Source organism: Fusarium verticillioides, chromosome 3, assembly GCF_000149555.1.
Source record: "Fusarium verticillioides 7600 chromosome 3, whole genome shotgun sequence".
Lineage (NCBI taxonomy): Eukaryota > Fungi > Ascomycota > Sordariomycetes > Hypocreales > Nectriaceae > Fusarium > Fusarium verticillioides.
Window position 1 is genome coordinate 548216 of NC_031677.1, and position 26842 is coordinate 575057.

At 50.6% G+C, this 26842-nt stretch overlaps 7 protein-coding genes across 9 annotated transcripts; 4 read left to right on the forward strand and 3 right to left on the reverse strand.

Moving 5' to 3' along the window:
- Nucleotides 1–365: 365 nt before the first annotated feature.
- On the forward strand, nucleotides 366–1865 carry FVEG_17311 (hypothetical protein; the record flags this gene model as incomplete). The annotated part of the gene is made up of 1 exon (XM_018906568.1): nucleotides 366–1865. One exon carries the CDS (start codon nucleotides 366–368, stop codon nucleotides 1863–1865), a length of 1500 nt encoding a protein of 499 aa, XP_018760580.1.
- A 1240-nt stretch (nucleotides 1866–3105) lies between these two features.
- On the forward strand, nucleotides 3106–3842 carry FVEG_17310 (hypothetical protein). The gene is made up of 3 exons (XM_018906567.1): nucleotides 3106–3203; nucleotides 3262–3532; nucleotides 3587–3842. Exons 1-2 carry the CDS (start codon nucleotides 3148–3150, stop codon nucleotides 3506–3508), a joined length of 303 nt encoding a protein of 100 aa, XP_018760579.1. The 5' UTR covers nucleotides 3106–3147; the 3' UTR covers nucleotides 3509–3532; nucleotides 3587–3842.
- Nucleotides 3843–3925: 83 nt separating this feature from the next.
- FVEG_12610 (hypothetical protein) lies at nucleotides 3926–16202 on the reverse strand (the record flags this gene model as incomplete). The annotated part of the gene is made up of 10 exons (XM_018901960.1): nucleotides 3926–6750; nucleotides 6813–8639; nucleotides 8686–9383; nucleotides 9431–11660; nucleotides 11712–11932; nucleotides 11996–13976; nucleotides 14027–14146; nucleotides 14197–14835; nucleotides 14884–15519; nucleotides 15572–16202. The coding sequence occupies 10 exons, from the start codon at nucleotides 16200–16202 to the stop codon at nucleotides 3926–3928; spliced, it is 11808 nt and encodes a 3935-aa protein (XP_018760578.1).
- Nucleotides 16203–16879: 677 nt separating this feature from the next.
- FVEG_12609 (hypothetical protein) lies at nucleotides 16880–18001 on the forward strand (the record flags this gene model as incomplete). The annotated part of the gene is made up of 1 exon (XM_018901959.1): nucleotides 16880–18001. One exon carries the CDS (start codon nucleotides 16880–16882, stop codon nucleotides 17999–18001), a length of 1122 nt encoding a protein of 373 aa, XP_018760577.1.
- Nucleotides 18002–18734: 733 nt separating this feature from the next.
- On the forward strand, nucleotides 18735–19802 carry FVEG_12608 (hypothetical protein; the record flags this gene model as incomplete). The annotated part of the gene is made up of 1 exon (XM_018901958.1): nucleotides 18735–19802. One exon carries the CDS (start codon nucleotides 18735–18737, stop codon nucleotides 19800–19802), a length of 1068 nt encoding a protein of 355 aa, XP_018760576.1.
- A 1213-nt stretch (nucleotides 19803–21015) lies between these two features.
- Nucleotides 21016–22377, reverse strand: FVEG_12607 (hypothetical protein; the record flags this gene model as incomplete). The annotated part of the gene is made up of 1 exon (XM_018901957.1): nucleotides 21016–22377. The coding sequence occupies one exon, from the start codon at nucleotides 22375–22377 to the stop codon at nucleotides 21016–21018; it is 1362 nt and encodes a 453-aa protein (XP_018760575.1).
- A 1055-nt stretch (nucleotides 22378–23432) lies between these two features.
- Nucleotides 23433–26832, reverse strand: FVEG_12606 (hypothetical protein). Of its 3 annotated transcripts, XM_018901954.1 has the most exons (7): nucleotides 26589–26832; nucleotides 25922–26493; nucleotides 25832–25863; nucleotides 25436–25774; nucleotides 24431–25385; nucleotides 24248–24379; nucleotides 23433–24191 (listed from the first exon to the last, which is right to left on the reverse strand). In XM_018901954.1, exons 1-7 carry the CDS (start codon nucleotides 26726–26728, stop codon nucleotides 24142–24144), a joined length of 2220 nt encoding a protein of 739 aa, XP_018760572.1. In that variant the 5' UTR covers nucleotides 26729–26832; the 3' UTR covers nucleotides 23433–24141. The 3 variants fall into 3 exon arrangements, with proteins under 3 accessions (XP_018760572.1, XP_018760573.1, XP_018760574.1); XM_018901955.1 differs by having other exon boundaries at nucleotides 23433–24379; XM_018901956.1 differs by lacking the exon at nucleotides 26589–26832 and having other exon boundaries at nucleotides 25922–26533.
- Nucleotides 26833–26842: the final 10 nt, after the last annotated feature.

The following is a 26842-nucleotide window of genomic DNA, read 5'->3' on the forward strand; positions in this document are numbered from 1 at the left end:
TTGTTTCAGGCAAGGTGACTAGTGTCGAGTCTGAACCTACCTGGAAGGAGGGTTCGGAAATAGATTGGGACGGCATGCATTACATGGTCCAGCACGACCATGATTCACCTGCAATCCTTTTCATGATTTGTTGCCCCGGCTCGAAAGAGCACTCAAACTGGGTACCATTCGAATTAATGCCAAGAAACGGTGAGTAGTGTTGTCTCTTTTTGAAGCATGAGGTACACACAGTCCACATTGACAGAAGGCTGATTTTGATGGAAGACAACTACTGGGTTCGATATGATGCTCGGCCATCACTGCCATCCTCTACCTCATCCGCTTCCACGCTTAGGTTGATCTCCAAATGGATAAAGTCATGCCAGATGGGTCACGAATCGAGCGGCTGTACAAGGGATGTTTCGCCCTGGCAACCTACGCGTTTGCTAGACATAGGTCGATCCAAAGATGAAATTTGCAAAATTGTTTTGCGACCACAGAATGCCAGTCAGACCCGCACGTACATCACGCTGAGCTACAGATGGGATGCAAAAAAGCAACCTCGGCTTTTATCCTCCAATATTGATGACTTGCTTCGAGGCTGGGCGATACGAACACTCCCAAAAACATTCAGAGATACTATAGTTGTCGCTCGTGCCCTCGGCGTAAGATACCTATGGATCGATGCATTGTGTATTATCCAAGATTCTCATGAAGACTGGGAGCGTGAGTCTGCATGTATGGGCTTAGTGTACTCCAATGGACTATGCAACATTGCCGCTTCGGCATCTGATGGTCCAGATGGTGGATTGTTTCGGAACAGGATTGCCGAAAGCATCCGCCCAGGATGTGTCCGAGCGAAACCTCTTCACGACACCCGGAGCCAGACATTTAACATCATCGACACTCTCTATACTGAGCGGCAGCTGCGACACACAGCTTTCTTCAAGAGAGGATGGGTATTTCAAGAGAGAATGCTTGCCCCAAGAGTGATTTACTTTGCAGAAGAACAGGTATTCTGGGAATGCCACCAAGAACTGAAATGCGAAGCATTCCCAACTGGTATCCCTTTCGCTGGTTCTTTCAAGGCCCTACTTCCAGAACTTTTAACGAATTTGTTGACCTGGTCGCGGGGAAAATGTGTACCATGCACCGTGTTCCGACAGTGGAACCGTGTAGTCCAGGGCTATTCGGATAGCCACTTCACTTTCATAACGGACAAACTTCCTGCTTTCATGGGTATCGCCAACTATTTCAAGCCTTTTATTCATGCAGACTACGCCTTTGGTATGTGGAATGCTGGTCTTGAAAAGCAGATGGGATTCTCGGTAGAAAGCCCGGTCATGAAGCGGAGTCGAGATCATCGAGCACCATCATGGTCGTGGGCCTCTCTTGATGGTCCTGTGCTTTTCACTAACTTACTTTCCGAGGTGATCCCCAAGACTTTCATGCATATTAAATTCGAACAAGATGGGTTTTCGCAGGGCCAACTACATTTGCAAGGAGTTTTGACTCATGTTACCTACTCTCACGCAAGGTCAAAACGGAATTCAACTGTCATTTTGGAGAACGGGATAAACCTCGATATAATTCTTCTAAGAGATCATTTGGGCATTATTTTCAGCAAAGGCACAAAGCTTACGCTTCTCGCGTTTGAGTCTTCGCGCAATCCGTCTCCATATTTGAACTGCCTTGTTCTGGAGCCGATTCTTTGTGCCTTGCCTATGACGAATTATAGGCGAATTGGCTTTGCCAGTGTATTTCAAAAAGAGGAACTCAATTCTGAATTACTCGAACCTGAGAAGTTTCATTCCCTGGGGGTTATATTTACGGATAGCTCGGCCAGTTCTGAGGTATCAAGACTTTCGAGCTTAATTATCATCTAACTAATTACATCCGCAATTCATGCCCTGATATTATTATCCATTATCTGTGTGAGTAAATACGCTTGTGACTCCCACGCATTGTTAATAAGCCATTGTCTCATGGCTGAGGGACACAGATGGCCAACATTAAAAGTAACCTCATCGGCTCAAAACGCCTCCGCGGGTCGAAAGATGGCATGAAAAGCAACTAGAAAGGCCCAAGTTCAACATGCCTGAGCACAGACGAGGCGATGTAAGCTGAGGCCGTCATGCGTAGGGCGATCTCTTTTCATCAGTCGTTGACCTCGTATTAGCCACATTAGCTCGTATAATACTCGTGTGATTGGAGACAAGTCATTTAATGGCCCGATAAAGCACAGATCCTTTTCTTTGCAAACGCCGGTCATGATTGCCGCTCTCTCCTTTGCCACCCTCCATCCGCGCGCAGGGCAAAATAATAGAGCCGAAAGGATTTACACTTTTCAGGGGGCAAATTATGGAGTACGAGCCGACATGAGGTAAGATTATTAACACGAGGCAAGCGAGTGTCAAGAAAGGGAGTAGCTTAGGGATAACGGCCGTAGGGCAAAATAATAGAGCCGAGAAAGATTTATACTTTAGGAGCGTCAAATCATGGAGTACGAGCCGCTGCTACTGTTACATAAAGCTGCAGGCATATACCCAGTACCCAGCCAGTTGGGACGGCTCACGTGCGCATTGACCCCTGAGAAATTGGACGTCACTTACTCCTTTCGCAAACTTGCAAGAGTTGGTGACATAGCGCCATGGTAGAGTCTGGGATACAGGACACTTTCATCAACTATGACTTATATAAACCAGTGACTGGAGGCCTATAATAAGAAAATAAAAATTAGGTAGGCTCGAGACAGTAACTCTGCTATTGAGAGCTGGCAACTGTAACGTGAAAAGAAGCAGCCTTACGAAACACACGGTACTGATCTCAATCTCCAACCATGAGAACCCAGTGTGTAGTACTTGTCAGAACCCGGCTAGAAGGCAATCAAACTGGCGCTTTGGTATTTTCGGGTGGTATTGACATTTATTTATCGGCTGATGGTGTATGAGTGCCGAAGCTAAAATCCCACCTTACCCGACTACGTGGTGTAAATTGTAAACTCTATTGAATCCCCGGTGAACTATGTATAGGCAGGGTACTAAGGATACGGGCTGGGAGATGCCACCCTGTATATTATAAATATAGATGATAACTGCTGGAAATGAATCATCTTAAGAACAGCAACACTGGCACTAGACTCCTTTAAGAATCCCACCAAGAGGAACAATGTTGATCTTCAAGTCCATCATCCTTTCTTGTCTCCTTTTCGGAGCCGTTCAAGGGTAAGTAGACACACCATACTAGATATAGGAGCCCAACTAATATGCTGCGACTGATAAGACTTGCTGCTCAACAGAAGGCCACGGATCCAAAGAACGATAAGCCAACAAATCAGCCACATCTCGCAAAGCGTTCAATGACAAACAAGGATCGACCGACCGACCAGCCGCAGCTGGCAAAGCGTACAGTGACGAAGGATCACGCGAAACTGGCAAGACGTACGATCGACAAGCCTACCAAGCCGACTATTCACCCAAGACTGGTAGAGCATTTGATGCATGAGCGTTTCAATGAATCTCTTGCTTAATAAGGGATAGATATTTCTCACATAGTGAGTGCTGAAGGGCTGAGATGTTTAGGTTGAGATGACTAATAAAATTACTAGCTACTTTAGAGGTGTAGGTAGGGAGGGGTAAGGGGAGGAAAGAAAACTCTAGACCTCGGTGCCTATTACCGAGTTTAGGGTTCGATACTGTTAGCTCGTCATAAAGTGGTTATGAAGTAGTGGGTAGCCTGTGTGATTCTGGCAAGAATTATTATTCCATATTGCATATTTGAACACGTCTCTTTTTACAAGGTAGCGGCCTGATGCCTTGAATTAGAGGGAATCCACAAAATCAGACTTTATGAAACATGGCATCTTGTGAATTGATCTACAATGAACTGTTGCAATCTAATTGTGTACCGGACCTAACAAATGAAATAAATTGTTGAAATAGCAACATCAACGCCTTGAAACTAAGTGACCCTCACCCTCACCCATAACCAAATTCTGAGACGCAAGGAAATAAGAGAAACCAGCCTTCTTTGCCTTGCCAAACCAATCTAAGATAGAAATGGTAGGAAGACTGTTTAAACTATCGTCAGCGCGCACGGAAGCTGCGAAATCCTCCACGACAGCGCGTTGATGTGCTTCATGTTGCACAATGTTATATCCTTCTCCTCCAGCAGTCGAGCTCAAGACAGAGTCCTGGATAGCCTTGACAATGACACCGGTTGGAAGTACATGTACCGAGCCGGTGACTCCCTCAAAAGATGGTCGGACGCCAAGGGACTTGACGATGCTGAAGAGTTGGTTGACGATCGAGGCTTGGCCTTCTTTGGGTTGCGCCGTACTACTCACGGTTGGACGGTGTACGTAGACGGGAAGGCCGAATGAACCAGAAGCGTTTCGAAGGAATGCCTCTGAAGCCCATTTTGTAGCCACGTAACCGTCGCTACCATCAATCGGTGGAGTCAGACCGTCTCCTTCATACATATTCACAGCTCCAGATGACAAGAAGTGCAATGGGATCGAGCGGCCAGAAGAAGCGGCGAATCTGACCAAGTCTTTCACCGAGTCCACGTTGTCCGCCCTGAGAACTTCGTATCTGTCCCAGAAAGACCGATTAGCTGCAGAGTGAATAATCACATCGGTTTCTTCAGCAAGACGAGAGTAAGTTGAGTCGGAAAGACCAAGGTTGGGCTTCGAAAGGTCGCTTCCGATAACTCTGACTTTACTGCTTGAATTGGTACTCAGCTTTTCGTTGTCCACTGAGCGTAACAGGCAATGGACTTGTGTAACTCGAGGATCTTCGACGAGGGCTGGTACGAGATGACGACCGAGGTAACCCGCGGAACCAGTAAGGAGGACGGTGATGTCGGTAATCTTGTTCACAGGGTGCAGCATCCTAGTACCCTGAAGATCATCTGGAAGCGCGGTCTCTCGGTCCCAATCAATCGCACCGACAGATCCACAGCTCTCAAGAACAACAGCCATTGCACCAAGAGTACTAGCGCCCATAAGCGTAACTAGTTTCGGTGCTGTCTTGAAAGTCTGTCTCAGCAACGCCTGTAGCTTCACGAGCAGAATAGAATTACCTCCGATGAGGAAGAAGTCAGACTCTGGGGTAAGAGACCCAGGATCGAGAGGCAAGACTCGACGCCAAAGCTCACTGAGTGCCTTTTCCGCAACAGTCAGAATTCCGGAGTCGTGCGAGGCAGAAATCTGGACGGGCATTTCTTGAATGGCCTTTCTGTCGATCTTGAGATGGGCGGTTCGTGGGATGTCGGAAAGGACCTGGAAGACGGAAGGGCGCATGTAGGGAGGGAGAGGAAGGGTTTGACGGAGAGCTTTCATGATGCCTTCTTGATTGTGCTCTGCGACCTCGGGAGCAAAAACGACATGGGTTGCGAGATAGCGACCCTCCTCAGTGCCTCGCAGCGTAACTACTGCGTGAGAGAGTGCACCAGCCGAGTGACTGATGATAGTCTTTTCAACTTCATCTAACTCGACTCGGAACCCTCGAAGCTTGATCATGTTGCTGCCCTCGAGACGACCATCACAGAACAGCAAACCATCTTGGCATAAACGACCACGATCTCCACTGCGGTAAACCTTTCCACTAGTTCCGAAGAAGGTATCCGGCAAGAACTTGTCTTTGGTGGAGTCAGGCATGTTGAGATAGCCAGAGACGATGCATGGGCCACCGAGGATAATCTCACCCTGCACGCCGAGAGGAACAGGGCGCATCTTCTCATCGACGACGCATACGGAGAAGCCAGGCATGGGGTAACCTGCTGGAAGGGGGTCTGGAAGATGAGGGTCCGTGTACTTGAGATCGATGCGATGAGAGAGGATTGTCGTCTCAGCGGGACCATAGCCATTGAAGACGTGAAGGTTCTTCAGGCTCAACGCTCCAAACTCGCGGGCAAGTTTGTGGCTCATCGCTTCGCCGCCAGAAAAAGCATACTTCCACGAAGTGCATTGCCGCAGAGTGCTGGTACTGTATCGCAACCACAGATCATACTCAGAAGGTGTAGCAGTAGTGTAAGTAACACTCTCTTTGACCATGATCTTGCTGATCTCATCAGGATCGCCTCTCTTGCTTGCTGGTACGATGCAAAGACATCCACCGTTCGCCAACGCAGCCACGGTCTGATCAAGTGAAAAGTCAAAGCTGAAGGGACTCTGCTGCAGGACCACAAGACTTTCAACGGACTTGGAGAAAGTCTTGCTTGAGACTTCGGCGTATGAGAGAAGATTGGTATGTGTCATCATGAGACCCTTGGGTTCACCTGTAGAACCGCTAGTGAAGAGAATGACAGCGAGAGATCCAGATTTTGCACGGTTCGGCTCTCTGAACTCCTGATCCACAACCTTGTATAATCGAAGCTGGGTGATGAATTTGGCACCAATGAGCTCAACCTTGTCATCAGTCGTATGATCCGTGATGATGAGCGATGGTCGAGACGCTTTGACGATCCTAGTCAAGCGAGGAATGGAGTTGCGTAGATCGAGAGGAACGTAGACTGCTCCAGCTTTGAAGATGGCGAGAAGGGAGCAGATCCAGTCGGAGGAGGGTTCTTGGAAGACTCCGACTACTGTGCCTTGAGTAGTTCCAGCGTCGATGAGTGCTTGGGCGATGGAGTTGATCCGCTTGCCCATTTGCTCATACGTGAGTACGGCACCATTACCGTCCTTGAGAGCGACTTTGGTAGTGTTGGTTTGGATGATCTGGTCAATGTGATGACTGATGGTTGGCTGCCACTTTGGTAGGAATTCGGGTGCTAGTATGATAGTTAGTATTACCTGTCGGGCATCGCAGAGCTTGGAGATGGAAGTGACTTACCCTTTCCGGCATCCAAAGCGACCTGGATATCATCCTTCGACCACGCCGGCGTAGTATCAGCAGCCTTGTTAGTCCCTTGGACCATGTACTCCAACACACTCAAGTACGAGCGAAGTAGAAGCGCAGTGTGCTCCTCCGAGTAAAGCTGCTCCTGAAGTCTCAGCCCCAAAAGAGTATCAGTCGTGATATTCTCGTTAACCTCCAAAGCAATGTCATATCCCGTCCCAGCATTATGCCACTTCTCTCCATGAAGCCTGCAGCCTCCCCACGACGACCGTTCCTGGACAACCTGTCTATAGTCCATGAAGACCTGGAAGATAGGCGTGTACTTGTCAGATCTTGGAACGTTAAGTTCCCGAAGAAGAACGTCAAAGGGCAGCTGGGAGTGCTGGAGTGCTCCGTATGCTGTGTCACGGGCAGTCTGGATGATGGAGCTGAGTTGAGTACCGCGCCTCTTACGGCGGAAGCGCAGAGGGAGGAGGTTTAGGAAGAAGCCGAGACTGCCCATGAACTTCTTATCACCGCGGTTGGCGTCGGCGATACCGATGAAGACTTCCTCTGCGTTGGGGAGGAGGGTGAAGAGAAGAAGCTCCAAGGCCGCGAGGTAGACGTGAAATGAAGTTGAGCGATTGACGCGGGCGAGTTGTCGAACCTTGGTAGCCAGTTCTGTATCAATACTCATCTTGACCTCATGTTGAGAATAGTCGTTGGCGAACTGCCTCGCAGGCGTGAGAGCGAAAGGGAAAAGCTGAATAGGCGTAAACTCTTTGGGAAAACTTCGTCGATAGTACTCGATGGATTTGGTGAGATCGCCGTTCGCATACATCTGTCGTTGCTGAAGTGCAAACGATCGATACTGTGACTCGACTGGAAGAGAAGGGAGCGCGTGTTTTGTGTAAGCAACTTCAAGGTCCTTAAAGAAGACACTGAAGCTGTATCCGTCGATGTAAATGTGATGCATACCCAACAAAAGAAAATGAACATTATCGGATAACGACAGTAAAGTGATCTTGACTCCTTCACCACCACTCAAATCCCACTCCTCATCATGAAGCTTCTTCAACTCCATCTCTGCTTCTCCCTCATCAACCACCCTCTTCGTGACCAAATTCAGATCCGCCGGGTTGATACCCTGCAAAGGCGTCCTCTCATCACCGTCATTACCCCAAAAGAACCTCGTCCTCAAAATCTCATGCCGTTCCGCAATGAGGTTCACAGCCTTCTCTAGAGCCTGCACGCGGATCTGGCCCGTGAGCTTCAACATGACAGCCATGTTGAACGCCCTCTTGTCGACGAGGTAATCGTTTAGAAACCAGAAGCCTGCTTGACCGTAGGACATGATGCTGGACAGCTCGTTAGGAAAGGTCTTTAGGGGAGTGGAGTTGTCCGTACTGTCTTCCTCTTTAGTAAGTTCTTGGCTCTCCATCGATGTGAGGGGCGTGTCGATTGGTGAGCGGGAGGAGTCTGAGCCAGTCTGCTGCCTGCTATTGTCACTTGTGCTGTAAGAGCTCTCAGGTGGTGTGACGCGGGCTGTTTGGAGGGTGGGCTTGGGGGGTTGAGTGGTTGGGGCGCTGCCTGCTTCGAGGGATGATACGTCGAGGATGGAGTCGGGGATGAGATTTAGGGATTCTTCGATGAGGTCGGGAACGGACATTCCACCGAGGATCTTGAGAACGGGAATGTCGACGTCAAGTTCTTTGATGAACCAAGAGCGGATTTCGACGGCCATCAAAGAGTCAACACCTTGTTCGACAAGGGTGACCTTTTCGTTGATGATCTCATCTGGCCCAACAGCCAACACACGTCGGAGCCGAACAATGAAAGAATCTTATACCGTTAGCAATGTTCAATAGAGTTGGTGAAGAGAACATACCTTTGATGATAGCCACGGCGTCAGCTCTGGTCTTGACATCAGACAACTGTACCCTCACAGGCACAGTAGATGTCTTTCCAGCATAAGCCTGCGTATCCAAATGCTCCATAAGGAAGTGTCCAAACTTGACATCCTTCAAGTACTGATCACCAGCCTGAGCATCTTCATAGATAGGTGTGACACCCGTCACGAGCTCACAAACCTCATCGCACTCAGGTCTTCCAAGAACAATAGCCTCGGCAAACAGCTTCTGCAGGTCCTGTTCTGACATGGGTCTGTAGCCCATCTTGATAAAAGTATCCTCACTCAGATCCTCAGCTCTCTCCACGTAGCCTAGACCGATGATGGAGCTGATGTCAATGGAAGAAGCGGCTACACCGCGCTTCTTGCGCTGTGCTGCTAAGGCGTTCATGAACATGTTGCCAGCGATGTAATTACTCTGACCGCTGTTTCCCATAACGGCAGTGGTGGAGGAGAAGAAGATGAAGAAGTCGAGGGGTGTGTCGTAGAACATCTCGTCGAGGAGCTGAGAGCCTAGGACCTTGGGTTTAAGGACTTTCATGAAGTCTTCGTAGGACATCTTATCGAAGAGCGCGTCTCGAAGCACCATGGCGCCATTGACGACGCCTGCTATAGGAGGGAGGGTCTTCTTGACGGTGTCGACACATGCGTGGAGTGAGTCGCGATCGGTGACGTCCCTGGCCATGTCAGTATTGTTTAAAATGATGGATTGAGAGGTACTTACATGGAGAGAACCTTGACTGTAGCGCCCATAGCAGCCACTTCGTCAAGGAAGTGTTGAGATACGTCGGGACGACGACTGGTAAGGACAATGCTTCGAGCTCCTTGCTTGACCATCCACTTGCAAAGCGATTGACCAAGCTCACCTGATAGACCAACGAGAAGGAAGGTCTTGTCAGCCTGGAAGATTCTCCCATCGTCGATGGGACGAACAGAGGCCGTGATGGAGGACTCAGTACAGTCGACGACAGCGAAGCGGACTTCAGCTGCACTGACACCAGATATGTCCTTCAAAGAGATCAGGTTTGCGTCAATAGCTGTGCTTGAGAGCGACTTGGCTTCGTAAAAGGCTCGGTTGAACACAATGGAGACGTCTTCCTTGGAGACAGACTTACGAATCTCCTTGCCTGACTCAAAGAGGCGCTCTGAGTTGATGGTCTCACAGTATCGAGGTAGGCACGACGAGATGACGCGGCCAGTGTCCTTCGCGTTGACGTCCTGCGATAGGTTAATGAACTTGGTTGCTGACTTGGGCATAACTGCCTTGATGACACGCTCAGGCAGGTGGTTGTTGATATACTGCCATCCCTTCGCGTTATTCTTATCAGAAGTAGTGAAGAAGACAGTAACAGAAGACTCCTTAGCGAGACCTTCCAACGCAGAAGCCAGATGAGAGGGAGCGTCATGGGTGACAAGAGTCTCCTCGGCGGACAAATGGTTGAGGATGCTAGAGGCAATAAGGAAAGCAGACACGTTGGCCAGCGTATCAGCTGCATCGAGCTCTCCAAGGGGAATGCACCAATCTGCTGGGACAGATACAGGAGACTCGGCGATGTGAGTAACAGCGAGAACTCGCTCGCCGGAAGCTGTGTCGATACCAACGCAAGCCATCAAGCTAACACCAGGAGTAACGCTGACAGTAGCAGGTGAGAAATGTGTGATGCGAATGGTCTTCAACTTGGCAGAGAAGGGAAGTCCCTCCGGAATATGAAGAGGAGAAGCGTGCTGTACCTCCCATTTGCCTTCGCTCTCAAAGAACACAATCTTATCACTCTCAAGGTTCCCATCCTTGGTGACATTGCGACGATCGGCGTTGTATCGTGCGTTTCCAGAGTCATAGGGATACAGTCGTGGAATGATGCTAGTGTCGTCCTCAATGTAGATCTCAGGCTCCAGAGACCAGAGCAGCTCCTCTGATCGAAGCTCTTTGGACCACTTATCCAAGAGCTCCAGTCTCAAAAGGTGATCAGCGATGAGTTCGGGAGTACGGTCGGTTAATGTCTTGATGTCGAGGGCTTGGAGGGTGATGTTGGGGTACTCGAAGCGCATGCAGCGTCCGACTCCAGTGGTCATGTAAGAGTGAGGGTTCTCAGCTCTGGCGCCCGAAGTAACCCAGAGGATGCTACCGGCTTGCTTCCACAAGGTTCTCAGAGCCTCAAACTTGGCAGACGTCATGTTGGCAAACACTGGCTCGTCGAGTTCGGTGACAGACAGGACAGTGCAGGAGTCTGTAAGACCACTGGCGTTGAGCTCCTCAATAGAGTTGAAACGTGCGATGTTCGTGTACTTTGGTCTGAGGCGGCGAGAAATCTGCTCGCAGATCCTGTGAACCTTCAGTGTCTCTCCGCCAACGATCGCTAGCTCTGTAGACTTGGTCTCAGGGAGATCGGAGAGATAGTTCAAGGGCGATCGAAGAATCTCAACTCGCTCATCAAGAGCCTGGGAACAAAAGACATGCCCCGGAAGGATCTTGTGAACTGGCGGCGTGGTAGTATCAATACCACCAAATCCGCACTTCCAAAGCAAAGAATCCCACTGCGGCAGTGTAAGGGTAGGACCCCACCTTCGACCATCGTCTACACCAAGCCACCAGCCAGGAAGACCACCCATAGGTAGCCCAACACGTAAACAGTCGTTGTTAACGGTCTCAAGAATGATGAGGAAACCACCGGGCTTGAGGAAACTTCTCACATGCTTCATCATGTCCTCTAGCTCCGAAGTGGCGTGGAGAACGTTGGAAGCGAGGATGAGGTCGTATGTTCCTTCAGTGAAGCCTTGAGAGCCAGGACTCATGTTCATGTCGAAGGCCTTGAAGATCATTCGGTCAGCAAAGTCTTTGAAGCGCTCTTGAGCTGTGTCGAAGAAACCGCCCGAGACGTCGGTGTAGGTGTATGTTGAGAAGGCTGAGCCCAGACGGGGGAGGATCTCTCGGGTTACACCACCAGTTCCGGCACCTGAGTCATGTTAGTATTAGAACACAGTTGGTATGGAAGGGTCGTTCGTACCAATCTCGAGAATGTTCATGCGAGGGTATCGGTGTGCGATCTGAGCTGTCATATGTGCGATGTACTTGTTCACAAGATCAAGCCCAAAGCCTTCTTCATAGACATCGTCAAGCATATTATCCTTCGTCATGTACTCGAGAATGTTGCCGCTGTCGCGAATGACCTGAGGGAGATTCTCGCCGACTGATTCTGAAAGGCGAACATCTACAGCTTCATAACGCCTGTCGATTAATTAGTTTTGTTTCTCGGGCCCACAGTTGCCTTCAGGCTATCTTTATACTTACTTCTTGATAAGCTCTTTGATCTCTTCATGGGTATCCTTTTGAGCACTCGAGGGGACGTGAGGATTCTTTTCGTTGTTAACCTGACTGACTACATGCGCTGCCCAGTCTAAAAGATATCGGTAGTGAGGAAGGGTATTGGCCTTCTCCTCGGGAGTGATAGTCTCGACCAGTCGACGAAGGTAGTAAAAGGCAATGCGCTCAGAGTCAAGAGCTATCCTTTTTTCCTCCTCCTTGAAGACATACTCAGCAGCCGTGAGCTCACCATCAGGGTTAGCAAGTCTATAGTCAAAACGAGAGAACAAAACGGCGTCGTTCTCTGGAGTGGCAGGCGAGAATGGAACAATCTCCATGCCTTCGATCTGGAGGAATGTATCGCCAGTCTCCTCGGAGAGCAAGTCCAGTTCAACAACGATCTTGTCGGCCTTAGTCTCCTCGACAGCGACAGACTGGTACAGGAACCCCTTGTGCTTTCCAATACCGGCAGAGGTGAAGTATGGGTTGATGACAATGGAGCGGAAGCTCGTAGGCAGGTGAAGAGCCCACATGCGCTGATCACCTGGACAGCAGAGTGCGACGAAGGTGGTCTGGAGAGCAGTATCTAGCATACCAGGGTGAACAAGCAGCTGGTCCTCCCACTCTGAGCCAGACTGGTCCTCCAGAGTACCTGTCGCATAGTTTGCCCTTCGGCGGATGCTGGTGGTGCCGTGAAAGGGCCAGGAGTAGTTGTATCCCAGGCGGCCGAGGAAGTTGTAGAACCTGTCAACCTCAACCTCACGAAGATTAAAGTCGTCGACTTTGATGTTTGGGAGTTCGTGGGCGGTTGGTGCAGAGAGCGAGGCCTTGATGTGAGCTGTTGCGTTGAGAACCATGCTTGTTGTGTGATTCTGAGGATGGCCCGAGTAGCATGAGAAGTCAGCTTCAATCTCCGTTTCAGAGCGGCTGATGATTCTTAGATCAAATGTCGACTCGACACTTGCGTCATCATCGCTGAAAGCAAGGGCTCGACCGACGCGAAGATCCTCAATGGTGACAAGCCCGAGATTCGACTCTGCGACAATGTTGAGGGCCTCAACAGCCATTGAGATGTATCCAGTAGCAGGGAAGATGATTTGGCCCTGGATCTGATGGCCGTGGAGCCAAGGGATCTCCTTAGGGTTCAGGACGTTGCGCCAATGAACCGTGTCTGATGTTTCACGATCATGACATCGTCTTCCTAGAATGGGATGAGGAGCTTGCCGCGTACTGTTGTACCAGCCAGATACCCTAGACATGGACATGAACTGTCTTGCGTGGTCAAAGGGATAATTGGGAAGGTCATGGACGAAACATGGGATAGTCTTGGAGTCGGATGCGACCTTTTCGAAGCGCTCAAAGGTCACTGATCCAGCACCGAGTTGAGTCCAGATGAAGCCAAGACCGTTGGAGAACTGCTGGATATCATCTTTGCCACGACCCAGGACACCAGAATAAGTAGGTCGATCTCCGGTCATGTCTTCGAGTGTATCGAGGCAGGGAGTCTTGAGTACTGGATGAGGGCCAACTTCGATGATCAGATCATACTGACCGCCTTCCTGCCAAGCGTGCTCAACAGCAGGAGAGAACAGAACAGCGCTGGTCATGTTATCAACCCAATACTGAGGGGTCAGTAGCTCAGCAGTCATGACCTGGCCTTCGTGAACACTGGAGTACCACTCGGTCGAAGTAGGAGTAACGCTCTCGATTTGACATCTCTCCATGACGTTGAGGTACGGCTTAGCACATGGCTGGACATGAGCCGAGTGATAAGCTGTGTCGACCTTTAATTGACGAGCGAACTTGCCTTCATCTTTGAAGGTCTCGATAGCTTCGACGATAGCATCCTCGTCGCCGGAGAGAGTGATGCTGGAAGACGAATTTCTAGCAGCGACTTGGATGCGGCCTTGGAAGGCATCGAGTTCACAAAACTCTGATGCATCGTCAAAGGTAGTTCCAACGGCCATCACTGGGAAACCATGTTAATGAGAGTTTTGAGGAGATTAGGTAGCTACTTACTGGCGCCTTTGCGACCGTTGGGGGACTGAGCGAGCTTGGCGTAGAGGCCTCTGTAGTAGGCGACTCGGATGGCATCTCGTGCAGTAAGCAGCCCAGCAGCGTAAGCAGCTCCAATCTCACCTGGCTCTTGTGTCAGTACTTGAGCTAATAATTGCGATAGGATCACGAACCGGAAGAATGGCCAACAACACCGGAGAGCTCAACACCAGCCTGTCGAAGAAGATCAACCAAAACAACCTGCACAGCTGTACACAAAGGCTGAGAAATAGCAGCCTCAGCGATCCGCGAAGACTTGGAATCCGCAAGTATCATCTCACGCAGAGTCCAAGAAGGCCGATCATCCTTGGGAAGACTCGACAGTGCCTCGTCAAGCTCCGAAAGTCGCTTTGACGCAAAAGCAGACTCTTCGATAAGTCTCGCGCCCATTCGTGGCCATTGCGCTCCCTGACCTGTAAACACACCCATTATCTTGGGCGAGGCCTTGCTGACCTGGCGGACACCGACGGTACTGGCTTGTTCGCCGTTTACGATGGCGTCGAGCTGGGTGTAGGCGTCTTGTGTGGAGGAGGCTGTGATGGCGACGCGGTAGGCGAGGGTCGAGCGTCTTGTTTGAAGGGTATATGCGAGGTCTTTCAGAGATAGCTCTGGGCTTGACTTGAGATACCCTGAATAAGAAGAGAGTAGCGATCGTAGAGATGCCTCGGATGAGGCGGAAAAGATCAATGGGCTGAACAGTGGACCGGGCACGCTCTCTGTAGTGCTGGGCTCGTAGGCCTCGATGATGGCATGAGCATTGGTACCACCAAAACCTATAATGCATTAGTACAAACACAAAGTGTTAGACAAAGGATGCTAACCAAAGCTGTTGATGCTAGCTCGACGAGGTTGTCCCTGATACGGTTCAGGCCATGCAATAGCCTTGGTCGGAACCTCCAAGTTGTCATAAAACGGCTTGATCTTCGGATTCAAAACATCGAAATGCATATTCGGTGGAATAGTCTTGTTCTGAATCGCAAGCGCCGTGCCAATCAAACTCGCGAGCCCAGCTGTACCCTCAGTATGCCCCAGCACCGTCTTGATCGAACCAACGTAGAGCTTATCATCCTTGACGTCCGAGTAGAACGCCCGGTAAATAGCTTCAGCCTCACGAGGGTCGCCAGCCGGTGTTCCTGTACCGTGGGCGTGGAAGAACTGGGGCCGGTCCTCGGGCTTGTTGATGTCGAGACCCGCGCGGGCATACGTGCTGCGGATGAGGTCTGCTTGGGCTGCGGCGCTGGGCATGGTGAGGCCTGGGGTGCGGCCGTCTTGGTTAACGCCCGTGGCACGGATGATGCAGTCTATGTGGTCGTTGTCGCGGATCGCGGCGCTAAGAGGCTTGAGCACGACAGCGGCGATGCCTTCGCCTCGGGCGTAGCCGTTTACATCCTGATCCCACATTTTGGACCTACCTGACGGGGACAGCATGGACAGCTTGCTCTCAGCGACATACATACCTATTTGATCAGTCATCCTGAAGTCGAGTATCGATGGGTTTGGAGGGCATACCTGGGGTGAGAATGAGATTGGCTCCAGCTGCAATGGCGACTTGTGACTCTCCACTTCTCAGCGTCTGGATAGCCTGATGAACAGCTACCAAACTCGACGAACAAGCGGTATCGATCGTCATAGACGGGCCATGCCAGTCAAAGAAGTACGAAATGCGATTCGACATGATACTCCTCGCCATACCGGTAGCACCATACTGCGGAAACACCTCCAAGTCACGCGTGAGAATACCGTTCCAATCATCACACATAACACCAACATAAACAGAAGTAGACGACCCGCGAAGTCCCTCAATAGTCTGGCCAGAAGCACAGAGGCCCTGATACACTACCTCCATGAGGAGTCTCTGCTGGGGATCGATAGCCTCAGCCTCACCAGGTTGGATATTGAAGAAGTTGTTGTCAAAGCTAGCAGGGTCCTCGCTGAGGAAGTACGAGTGACGCACGTTAGTGGTGCCGTGGTGCTTAGAGTCAGCGTGGTAGAAGGCATCAGCGTTGTAGCGGTTGGAGGGGACCTCGGTGAGCAGATCGCGGGGGGCTTTGAGGAGATCCCATAGTTTGGAGGGGGAGGAAGAATCTCCTGGGAAGCGGCATGCGCTGCCGATGATGGCAATTGGCTCGTTGTCAGACATGGTGGAAGGGATCGAAGGTGGTGAGAGACGATGATGGGTCTCTGTGTGCAATGTTGAGATTGATCGAGGAATTGACCAGTTGAGTTTGAGGGTTTTAGTAGGATAGAGAAAAGTGCTGTTCCTTATATCAGAAGTACATCGGCTCGCGATACTGATGCCGGTGTTATTCGGTCTCGGGGACAAAAGAAAGCTCGGGACCTTGATCCTAGATGACAAATTAGGTCGCTTACATTTTGAAAACTTCGACCTGACACCCCGTTATGAGGTCCGATATGTTCTTGCTCCCCTCGGTCGGTTCAACTACGCAGCAATGAGCCCCATCGTTCAGTTTCATGATGACAGTGTCTCTATTGATTGGTGGTACAACTGTTCTGAATCAGCATAATTCCTCTGTTGAGAAGGTCGAAGGAATCCTGCTCGGACAATTTCGGTGGCGGAGGAGCAGGCCACCATGCGATGTAAGCATCGCAAGTAGACCGGACTTTTTCGGTTTGCTTGGGCGGCGACCGAACACAGAAGAGTCTGACTGATATTGCTTAGAAATCAACTCGGACGGTCAATGAAGTATACAGTCTCGAGAACCCAGTCTTTCATTGCACTATAGTGGCTTGACCTTCATCCTCACATCTGTCATCCTCAACTCACGCTTATTCACAACTCACATTCTTTTGCCCAAAATGCCTGAGAAGATCATGTCTCGTCTCAACATTGAGACTTCAATCTCCACTGAAGGAGTCACCCCTTCGCCATACATCCCTGGCTCAGGCAATGTTTTCCCCAAGTTCGTCGATGCAATCTCTCGAACGGGCTGGGAGCTGTGGTATTTTGATGGCGTCTCCAAAGACGACCAGTCTGCCATCTCCATCGGCATCAACAGAAGTGCCGAGGGCCTAAAGCACGGCGGCTTCAAAGTTCAGATCTTCACTGTCTGGCCTGATGGCCGTACCTGGCACCATGATCTGTACCTCCCAGAGTCAATCGTCACTTCTGAAGATGGGCACATCACCGGTCTATGGGAAGATGCAGCTACTGGAGGCAAAGTCTCGTTCTCTGTGACTAGAGACTATTCCTTGACTGTCTTGGCCTTTTCTGTGCCTGGCGTTGTAGAAGGTACCATGCAGCTTGAGGCTCTACCTGGAGATTCAGGTCTTGACACCAACCCTCAGGTGGGACCACATGTACCCTACGTCCGTCCGATGGGGAGAGCTTCTGTAAAAGCAGACCTCGCTCTCTTCTCCCAGGACAGTTCAACTTCTGAGCAATTCATCCTCGGCCCATCTGCAAACGGCGGCATGGATCGTGTCTGGACACTATACTCCTGGGCCCACTTCATGACAGAGTCATACTATCTCCGCGCCCAAGTCGGTCCCTACGCAATGCAGATAATGCGCATATTTTCTGATCGCGAGAGCGGCTGCAAGCCATACACAATGGCGAGACTGTACCGCGACGGCAGGCTGATCTGCGCAGCGAACCAAGTCCTCACCTACGAAGAGCAGGATTTCTCGCAAGACTCTTTGATTCTCAGCAAGCGCTACGACGCATCCTCTGAGAATGCAGTCACAGGCGCGTATCGCGACAAGAACATTGGGTATATAGTTGAATTCGTTGCAAAGGGAACGGGGGGGCAGCGATGGATGTTTCAGGTTGATCATGAGCGTATCTTCTGGAATTATCCTACGAGTGCGCCTGGGCCTGAGGGGACGGGGAATACCGGGTTTGTCGAGTCGGTTATTGGAGGTGCAGATGAGGAGACGTTCTTGGGGGCTGGGACGGGAGGTCAATGTCAGTTGAGCTAGTTGCTGTAGGCTATTCTTGGTGGAAATGACAGGGTTGAATGCGCCGTGGATCACTTTAGCCGCTGTGATTTATATGCCGAGATCTTGGCCGGTTGGAGGGATGTCATTTAGCCGTGCTTAATTAACTTTGATGACTCGCGTCGCCTTGCCAAGCAAGTGGGGGTCCTATGGCAAAGAGTGCTTAGTCCAGGGAAGGACTAACGATGATGCTCAGAATTAAATAATTACTTCAATATAAGAACATGGTTGAAATAAAGAGGCACTCCGTATGTAATATGCACCTTTCCGCAGGCACTAAACATGACCTATTGATTGTTGTTTTCTTTTTTGTCGTCTCACTTCATCCTGCAGGGAGGGATAATGTTTGGGGCTGCCCAGCTAACGCTGCTCGATACACAAACAATACAAACTCGAAAAGCACAAGTCCAGCTCGAATCCCCGTGGATAAACTGACTGTGGATGGTCTAACACGGAGTAGAATCACATGTCTTTTCCGTACCCAGAAACTCCGAGATCGTTGAGCATGCGGCCCAATGTCTCGTCGGACTTTTTCGGTATGTCGTGATATTGTACCGCTCGCCGAAACTCGTCGGGGTTCTAGTTGCGAGATCAGTTCCGTCGCCAGACATGACAAATACATTTGCTTTGCGTCTTCGTCACGTCAAGTCAAGCAACCTTCAAAAAAATTCAACTCTAAACTTCATCATTCCCTCTCATCACCTAGTTCATCACCATGGTTCAACGACTGCAAAAAGCCCTGGTGGGCACTCCGGACGGGAGCATTCGTCTCTCTGAGACAGAGCCAATCCCTGACATCACAGGGGACTCAGTCCTGATCAAGACAAAGGCTCTGTCAGTGAACCCCGTCGATACAAAGATGATCGGGCCATACGTCACGCCAGGCGCAGTCGCAGGCTTCGACTTTGCAGGCGTCGTACAAAAAGTCGGCCCTGAAGCTACAAAGTGCGATATCAACGTCGGAGATCGCGTTTGTACTGCTGCCATGGGCATGAACCCGCTGAACCCTCATGTTGGTGCTTTTGCCGAGTACACAGCCTCCGTGGAGTGGATTCTGCTCAAGATTCCGCCTCATCTCAGCTTTGAAGAGGGCGCGTCGCTGGGCATCAGCTTCATGACCACCGGCCTAGCCTTGTTCAAGAGCCTCGGTTTACCAGGCACTCCTCTTGAGCCGACCACCGAGCCCATACCTGTCCTGGTCTACGGCGGTTCTTCAGCCACGGGCACTGCGGCAGTGCAGCTCGTCAAGCTAGCAGGCTTTGAACCCATCGCAACATGCTCGCCCCGCAACTTCGACCTCGTCAAGTCATACGGCGCCAGCACTGTCTTTGACTACCAAGACCCCCACTGCACAGCGGACATCAGAAAGCATACCAAGAACAAGATCAAGTATGCGCTAGACTGCATCTCCACCACGTCAAGCATGCAGTTCTGCTACCAGGCCATTGGTCGCGCTGGCGGGAAATACACTGCTCTGGAACCTTACTCTGAAGCTGTGGCGCGGACGCGCAAGGTTGTAAAGCCAGACTGGATCATGGGGCCGCAGATGTTGGGCAAGGAGATTCGTTGGCCAGAGCCTCATTGGAGACCTGCTAGTGCTGAGATGGGGGAATTTGGTGTTCACTGGACGGTGGTTCTACGAGAGCTGCTTGATAAAGGATTGATACGACCTCATCCGATAGTAGTGAAGCAAGGAGGGCTCGCTGAGGTCCTTCACGGGATTGAAGATATCAGGGAAAAGAGGAATTCTGGAAAGAAACTCGTATTCCAAATGGACACTTGAATTACACGACATAGCTCTAGTTTTAAGACGGCACGTCCATTTCTTTGCATGTCATCTTTACACCTACACCTTTTCTCGATAGTATAAGTACTGCAGTACTAGATCCTAGGAAAGTATAACACCACGAGCGTACAGTTACTATGAGAGAGAGAGTCTCTTCAGGCCATATCTTTCGGTGCGCTAATCGGGCTTTTTCGGTGATTTTGGTAGGGCTGTATGTATGTCAGACGTGGCATCGAGAGCTGAAAGCCCAATCGGCACGGGAGGGCGTTTTCTTGGCAGTTGTAACTCCGCCTCGGTGACGCAACCCTACTCGTGATCAATTCTCCGAAACTAAGAAGTGGCTGCGGGTATTGAGAGACTAACGATGTGAGTGAGCCGGCAGTAACGATAAGCCCCTAGCGGCCATTCAGCCTCAGGACGTCAAATTTAGACGAGGCTAAACTTGGCACGAGGAAAGGATGATATGGACTCTTTGACGGAAGAAATACATAATAGGTACTCGTTATCGTGTTTCTACTGGTATGTCTAGATCAGAGCTACCTATGAGCCATTCACTTGAGACAGCCAGGTCGCCGCCGCTTCACAGCAGGGCAGAGTAATAACCTGTGAAATGATGACAAAAAGGCTCCTTCTTTATATATGCAGATGAAGAGACTATGGATACAGACTTGAAGTACTTCTCCCTCTATCTTAGATGATGAAAAGAAACTTAGAATAAGTTCGCGTCAGAGGGTTCCAAGGTAAGAGTCTCGAGTGTTTCTTATGAAAATTTTACAATGCATCTGATTATGGCTCTATAGAGACCCAGACATATTGCCTTTAGTAGCTCAAACTGATTCTGCGACAACCATGGTTTTATGATGGTGGGATGAATAGAGAAAGCCGGGAGATGATGAGTATAGATCCGTCCTCGAGCAACATGTGAGTTCTTTGGTGAGACATTCCCAGGATCTTCATAGACTGAAAGGCTTAGGTTTATGGATCACGAGAGTCTCTATAATGAAATGAAAAAGTGGCATTGAGATGCGACGATGCTTTGAATGTAACGCTAGCACGAGAGGCCCGCAACGTGGTACTCCCAGTAACCCATGATAATGAATCTCTGAGAAATCCGTGAGTTCAAAGTATGCAGTATATATCCTAGATCTCTACTATAGAAAGCTCTTTGCCGTTAGTGTATGATCCTCCCAACTCCTGTTTCTCCGTTCTGTTAAAGGTTCATCTTCTCACGTATCAACGCCTTCAGCGATCTAACCTTGATGGACAACTCCCTCATCTCCTCACACTCCTCAGTATCAGCCATGACCACAGTCGACCTAAAAACAAAGTGCACCATATAATCCGTCCAAAGCGACGTCCTCCCCAGCTCAGTACTAAAGTCCATACCCTCAACGTCACATGTCCTCTGCTTCACAACGCTGATAGACCGCGGAAGACCAACAGCGTCTTCCACGGACTGAAACGCATCGAGCAGAACCTGAACGGCCGTGCAAATCTTGGGGCACGTGTCGTCCGCGGAGGACAGTTCTCCGAGCTGCAAGCCCCACCTATCAGAGGCCAGCGCTGTCTGGGAAGGGTACGGAGGCGGGGTCTCAGGGAGGTGAGACAGGTGGTTCTGGAAGTGGGCAAACACCAAGCTGTACAGCTTGATGAGGGATGTGTAGCAGCTCAGAACGAGCAGCATCGTCGGCATACCGACGGAAGCGGGTCTGGGGGAGCCGTTCATTTTGATGGATGATAGCACTTCGGCGTAGTCGAGCATCTCTTCCGACGGGATTGGAGAACTCCCGTTTCCTGACGAATGAGCGTCGGTGGAGATGGAACCTTTGCCCCAGATACAGCGGAGGATGGCGCAGAAGTCATGAGATAGACTCAATACGCGGCCAATTGGGTAGTTTTGCAGCTGTTTTGTGTCCGGGACATTGGACCACGGAGACTCTTCTAGCGACTTTGAGGTCTCGTGGATCTTTGTTACGAGATTTGACAGTTGCACAATGGCGTGTGGCGGAGTGTGCTCCGGAGACTCCGATATGTCCATCAAGTGCCCGGTCTCAGCCACAGCTGGAGCAATGTGATCAAAAGCAGACGGATACTGCGCGTGATAAGTGTCTGTCGGCATACCAGACGGCGCAAGGTCCAGCATATTTAACCCTTGGCTCATCCCCAGATCCGCCCAGAAGTCGCTATCACTCAGGCTTGAACCGTCGCGTGCCGTACTGATGTCAATAGCAAGCGGCTCCTCAGTTTCCCGACATGCAAGCTCGTCGATCCACGGGGTCCAAGCCGCAGGCGAAGCCAGGTTAATCCCAGCAAAAGACGACGAACAGACAGGCGGTGAACTCTTGTGCGGTGGCTCATTCTCAGGCTTGGACTTGTCGGGCTTGCTCTTACTACTGGCAGTGCGCTTTGATTGGCTCCGCGGGCCAAAAACACATGTCACCTGTGCCCTGATACATCTCGTGCATTTATGGGGCCCTGAACGTGAGTCCTCTGGGGAAACAGTGCATTTGAGCTTGTGGGAGCGACACCGGTCGCAGCTAGACCGGATAGTTTGGCTGTTCCGCGTGGACATGTTGTGTGCTATGAATATGTTATGCTTAACCAAAGTGTCGGGTTGGCCGTGGAGAATTATGTTGTGTGCTGTCAAAAAACTTGATGTTGCATGAAGGCCCAAGCACGGGGACAAAGAGGAGGATAGTCACAGTGCAAACGTCACTGGTACCGATCAGTGTATCGGCAGGACTTTTCTGGCCCGTACGGGATCTCCCTATATAATTGTCCAGAAGAGAGGTACTTTTGCCTGTATGTCTCTCAATTGATCCTTGCCTCTTTGTGATGAGAGACTTTCTCAGTCTGCTTGACGATTTTCCGTCTTGAGCTGGAAGGATGCGAGGCAAGGTTTATGCATGCGGTCATGTTGCGAAAATGGTGGTCAGCATTCTAAAGACCTCAGGCCACTTGCTATGACGGCAGAGCGAGGATGGCAATCCTGACGGAGGGGTATGGGTGCGGTAGCCGAGCGCTGCAGATTTAAGGATACAAACATGCTTAATCTCGGCGCGGGATAAGCCTTGGTTCCAGGCTGACGGGGTTACAGTTGTTGGGCTGACATATCGGAATACATAATTGCCGCCGGGTGTTTATGTCAAGATGCAGCGTCGGACTGATATCATATTCTACACAACAGGGTGAAACAATATGTACGCTGGCCGGTCCAATGTCTCAGGTCGTCTATTCGTCTATTCGCAGGCTGTTGCTCAGACCTCTTGAGAGTGAGTTACTGATCCACCTGTCAGTGCACCATCGGTTAGATACCTTCTGTACACAACCAACCGATCCAAAAATGTGTTGTTTCTAGTTCAAGGCAAAGGATTGCACTCGATCAATGTGTCTCGACACGTTGAGAATAAATCTGTTCGCTCAGACCCCTCCATAACTTTGTTTACGGCGGAAGCCGCCCCGGTCCAATGGGATAATCCCACGGGTAATCCGGGCCCTAGCATCTCAGATGGCGCTATGTGCTTCTCGTGTGAGCTCAGTATTATCCCGCAATCTGCACGCCAAGAAGCTTACGGCAGCCGCACTCTATCGTCGAGGTTGTACTGCCAAGACAGCCAGTGACACGACGTGTGTTCGTACCCCTGTTGGCATTCGGTGGCTTAGTTCTTACGGGTACCTCGATCTGCCGCCGCTAATGGAAATTATGGTTTAGTTACCGTCCGCGAAAGCCGGCATGACTCTGTTCTCGAAACATTGCCCCAGAAGCTCAACTCGGGCAAATAAATCATTTCACCTCCGGAATCTCCTGTTCGCTTACAAGAAACTGTGCCGTAGATAAGATGATCCATTCTGATAGACCCCTGTCCATCCAGGCTGTGCTCTGCATTTCATCACCTGCAGGCGGGTCTCTTCCATTGTTCGTGACATTTTGGCAAATAACTCGTCACATCATGGACCTGTTCCCGCTCACTCTAAAACGTTAATCCTTCGTTCATCACTTCCGCTCTCGGTGAGTGATGCGTGGGGTGGCAGGATGCTTTTCCGCTGACAGGTCATGACCTTTTTCGTCATCGGCCGTGTCGGGACGGCCCGCATTAACGAGTTCAGCCAGAAGAGTCAGGTTGCAGGGGTCGAAGTCGCCATTAATTTTCGTATACGACGAACCACGCGCCTCTAAGCTGCCACTCTAACTCTTGGGTCGCACTGATTGGTCTCACAAGGGATGCAAGCATCTCATCAACCTGCGGAGTATCACGGTAAAGCCACGGAAATGCCTATTTCCAAGCCAACTACTCCTTGCCAATGTCATGTTATCCACTCTCTCACCAAATGCATGTCATTGCAAGTTCCACGGCCATGTCAGAGACCCCATTGCATCCACCGTCTCTACGGATCTAATCATTAAACCCTTCAAGTATGTGGGACCCTCAAGGTTGACTTACCATCCATTGCTTGCCACTGATTACTCGGGGTAGCAATCGGCGCAGCCAGTAAATCATCCGCAAACGTGGCCCAATTCGGCATCATCGTGTCATGAAGCATTGGGAACTGTGAGCCGAGACCTGGTTGAATCTCTATTGCCCCACATGTCAGCTCGAACACTACGTTTTTGGTGAATGACTTGCCTGGTTGATAATCGTTGATGCTGGAAGAGGCATATCCCGAAGGAACGCCGAACGAGATGCTCGAGTCGAACCCTGAATCTGCATCTGAGGTATTATTGACTTCGAGGACTACAGCCAATGCTTTCACAACTTTCCTCGCTTCTTTGGATGAATTGCTTGACTGTAACCAGATGTCGTAAGATCTTCTGAGGGACACCAGGATGGTTTCATCCATCGCCGCTGACTCAGTAACCTGCATGCCTTCGCGTTTCGTGCTCTGCAGATAAAACAGTAACACGGATGTAGCGAGGAGAAAATCGTGGTTAACTAATGAAGAAACTCTCCATCTTTCTTGGTAAAGCTGACAAAAAGGTTGTGTTTCTTCTTGCAGCATGTGCTGGTAGTCTAGAAGCTTGAGAGCTGACTCCAAGACGATACGTTTGGAGTCAGCAGAGTTTGCTGGCGGACCAAACATGAACTTTCGGTGGAGAACGATCTTTGCGCGGTAGAACAAGGTTTCCAGAACAACCTTTTGCATGATGTTCTGCGGAGAGTCTGTGATGCAGCGGGCGAAGGAATGCCACTTGAGACAGTCTGGGATCGACTTGCGTGCCTCATCTAGTTTGCTATCCATTCTCTCCACCTCAGTGTATGTGTACGGTCGGACATCAGCCGCAAAGTCCCAGATATATCCGACCGTTGTCGTCAATCTTGCTTTGACAAGACGGTAGAGAATGGGGGTTAATTCTGTGTCTGGCCTCGACGGAGGCATTTCAATGGTTGTCTTGTCAAAGTCATTGTCTTGGAGATTTGACGGCTCCCGTGTATCAGTTTGCCACTGCTTGATCATTCTTGGTAGCCCCATCTGAGCAGAAAGACCAAGATCCATCTCGACCAGAGTCGCCCAGACCCTTCTCCGCATTTCCGTGGCAAAGAATGACATGCCCTTGAAATGCTTCGGATCTCGATGATAGCCCTAGGGGCACGTTAGTTAAGGAATAAGCTCAAAAGAGACCCTGAGCTTACCATATGTAAGGCAATCTGAACCGTGTTCCCCATTAGGATCCATATGTCGATCCTCGCATCTGTGCTTGAAAACACCTCAGCGGCCATGTAAAGCATAAGCGTCTCCAGCACATATGGTCCGCCTTTGGTGTAGTCGCCAAGAACGAGGCACTGGCCAATCCGTAGCCTGTACGTATCCGCCATCTTTTGGAGATCTCTCTCCATGGACAGAGCCGCGGGGGACTGCACGCCAGGGTCTAGGCGGAACTTTTCGAATTGGGTTGCCAAGCACATGATTGTGAACAAAAGGCCCAACCAGAGAGGCGGCACAGCAGCTGGGTCGTTCCAGAAGTCTTCGTACTAAGGTTTCAATTGGTTAGTCAATCTGAATATGGTGTCAGGGTTGTGCTTCCGTACCTCCTTGAGAAATTCCACGCTGTGGAGTACGGCTGGGCGCGGGGTGTCAGCATGAGTGGTTGCACAATAAAGGTGTATGACGAGACTAACCGGGCGACATCTCGAACGAGTTAAAATAGCGTGAGACCAATCGGTCTACTACCGGGCGGCTTAGGGTTAAGATCGACGCCAGTATCTCGTCCTTGCTAGCGGGCTTGGGGCAGCCGTAGAACAGCTGGGGGCCAGTAATCTCCGCGGCAGGCGACTCGACACCTTGTACGTCGGGATGCGCCGCCTCCTCCTCACTATCGAAATGGTCTTTGAGCTCGGCAATCCCGTCGAGAACAGCAGCCCAGTGCGAACTCCCCACGTAGTTCGCCCCTCGCGACTGCATGCTCCCGTAATCATCAGAGGGTGTAGCAGCGAAAGCCGTGTCCACGGCGGAACGGGTACTTCCTACGGGGGAGCAAGGCGTTCCTCCTCCGTGCTGGCCCTGGCTGACTGACGACTGCTGCATCAGATCGAAAACAAGACTCTCGAGGTGGCGGATGCGATCCTGTGTGGTTACACGAGGCTGGTGTGCCGCATCGCCGCCTGGGACTCTGTCAGAAGCGTACGTGCACGACAGCCCGAGCTCTCGTTGCACACAGCTGCTGCAGGGTCTTTGGCGGTCACATCGCAGTCTTACAAAAACAGGGGAGAAAACGTCAGCACGTGGGGGAGGGTCAAAGCGGAGAGGAACGGAAAAGAGAGACGGCAAAGTGCATTGCATACGTACTTTCTCCTTCTACACAGGTTGCATGACAGCTGCGGCTTCTCGCGTGGTCTGCTCGAGGGGAGACGAGCTCTGCCCTGCGGTGTTTTCCCAGGGCCCCACTCTGTAGTCTGGTCCGCCATGGACTCGGGGACTGTTTTCATGGGAATTACTAAAGCTTGGGTGAGAAAATGTAAACAAACGGAGGAAAAAACGGCGGCCGTGGAGTGTCGGATCAAATTAAATGTTTACGTTGAGAGATTATGTGCTGACAGAGT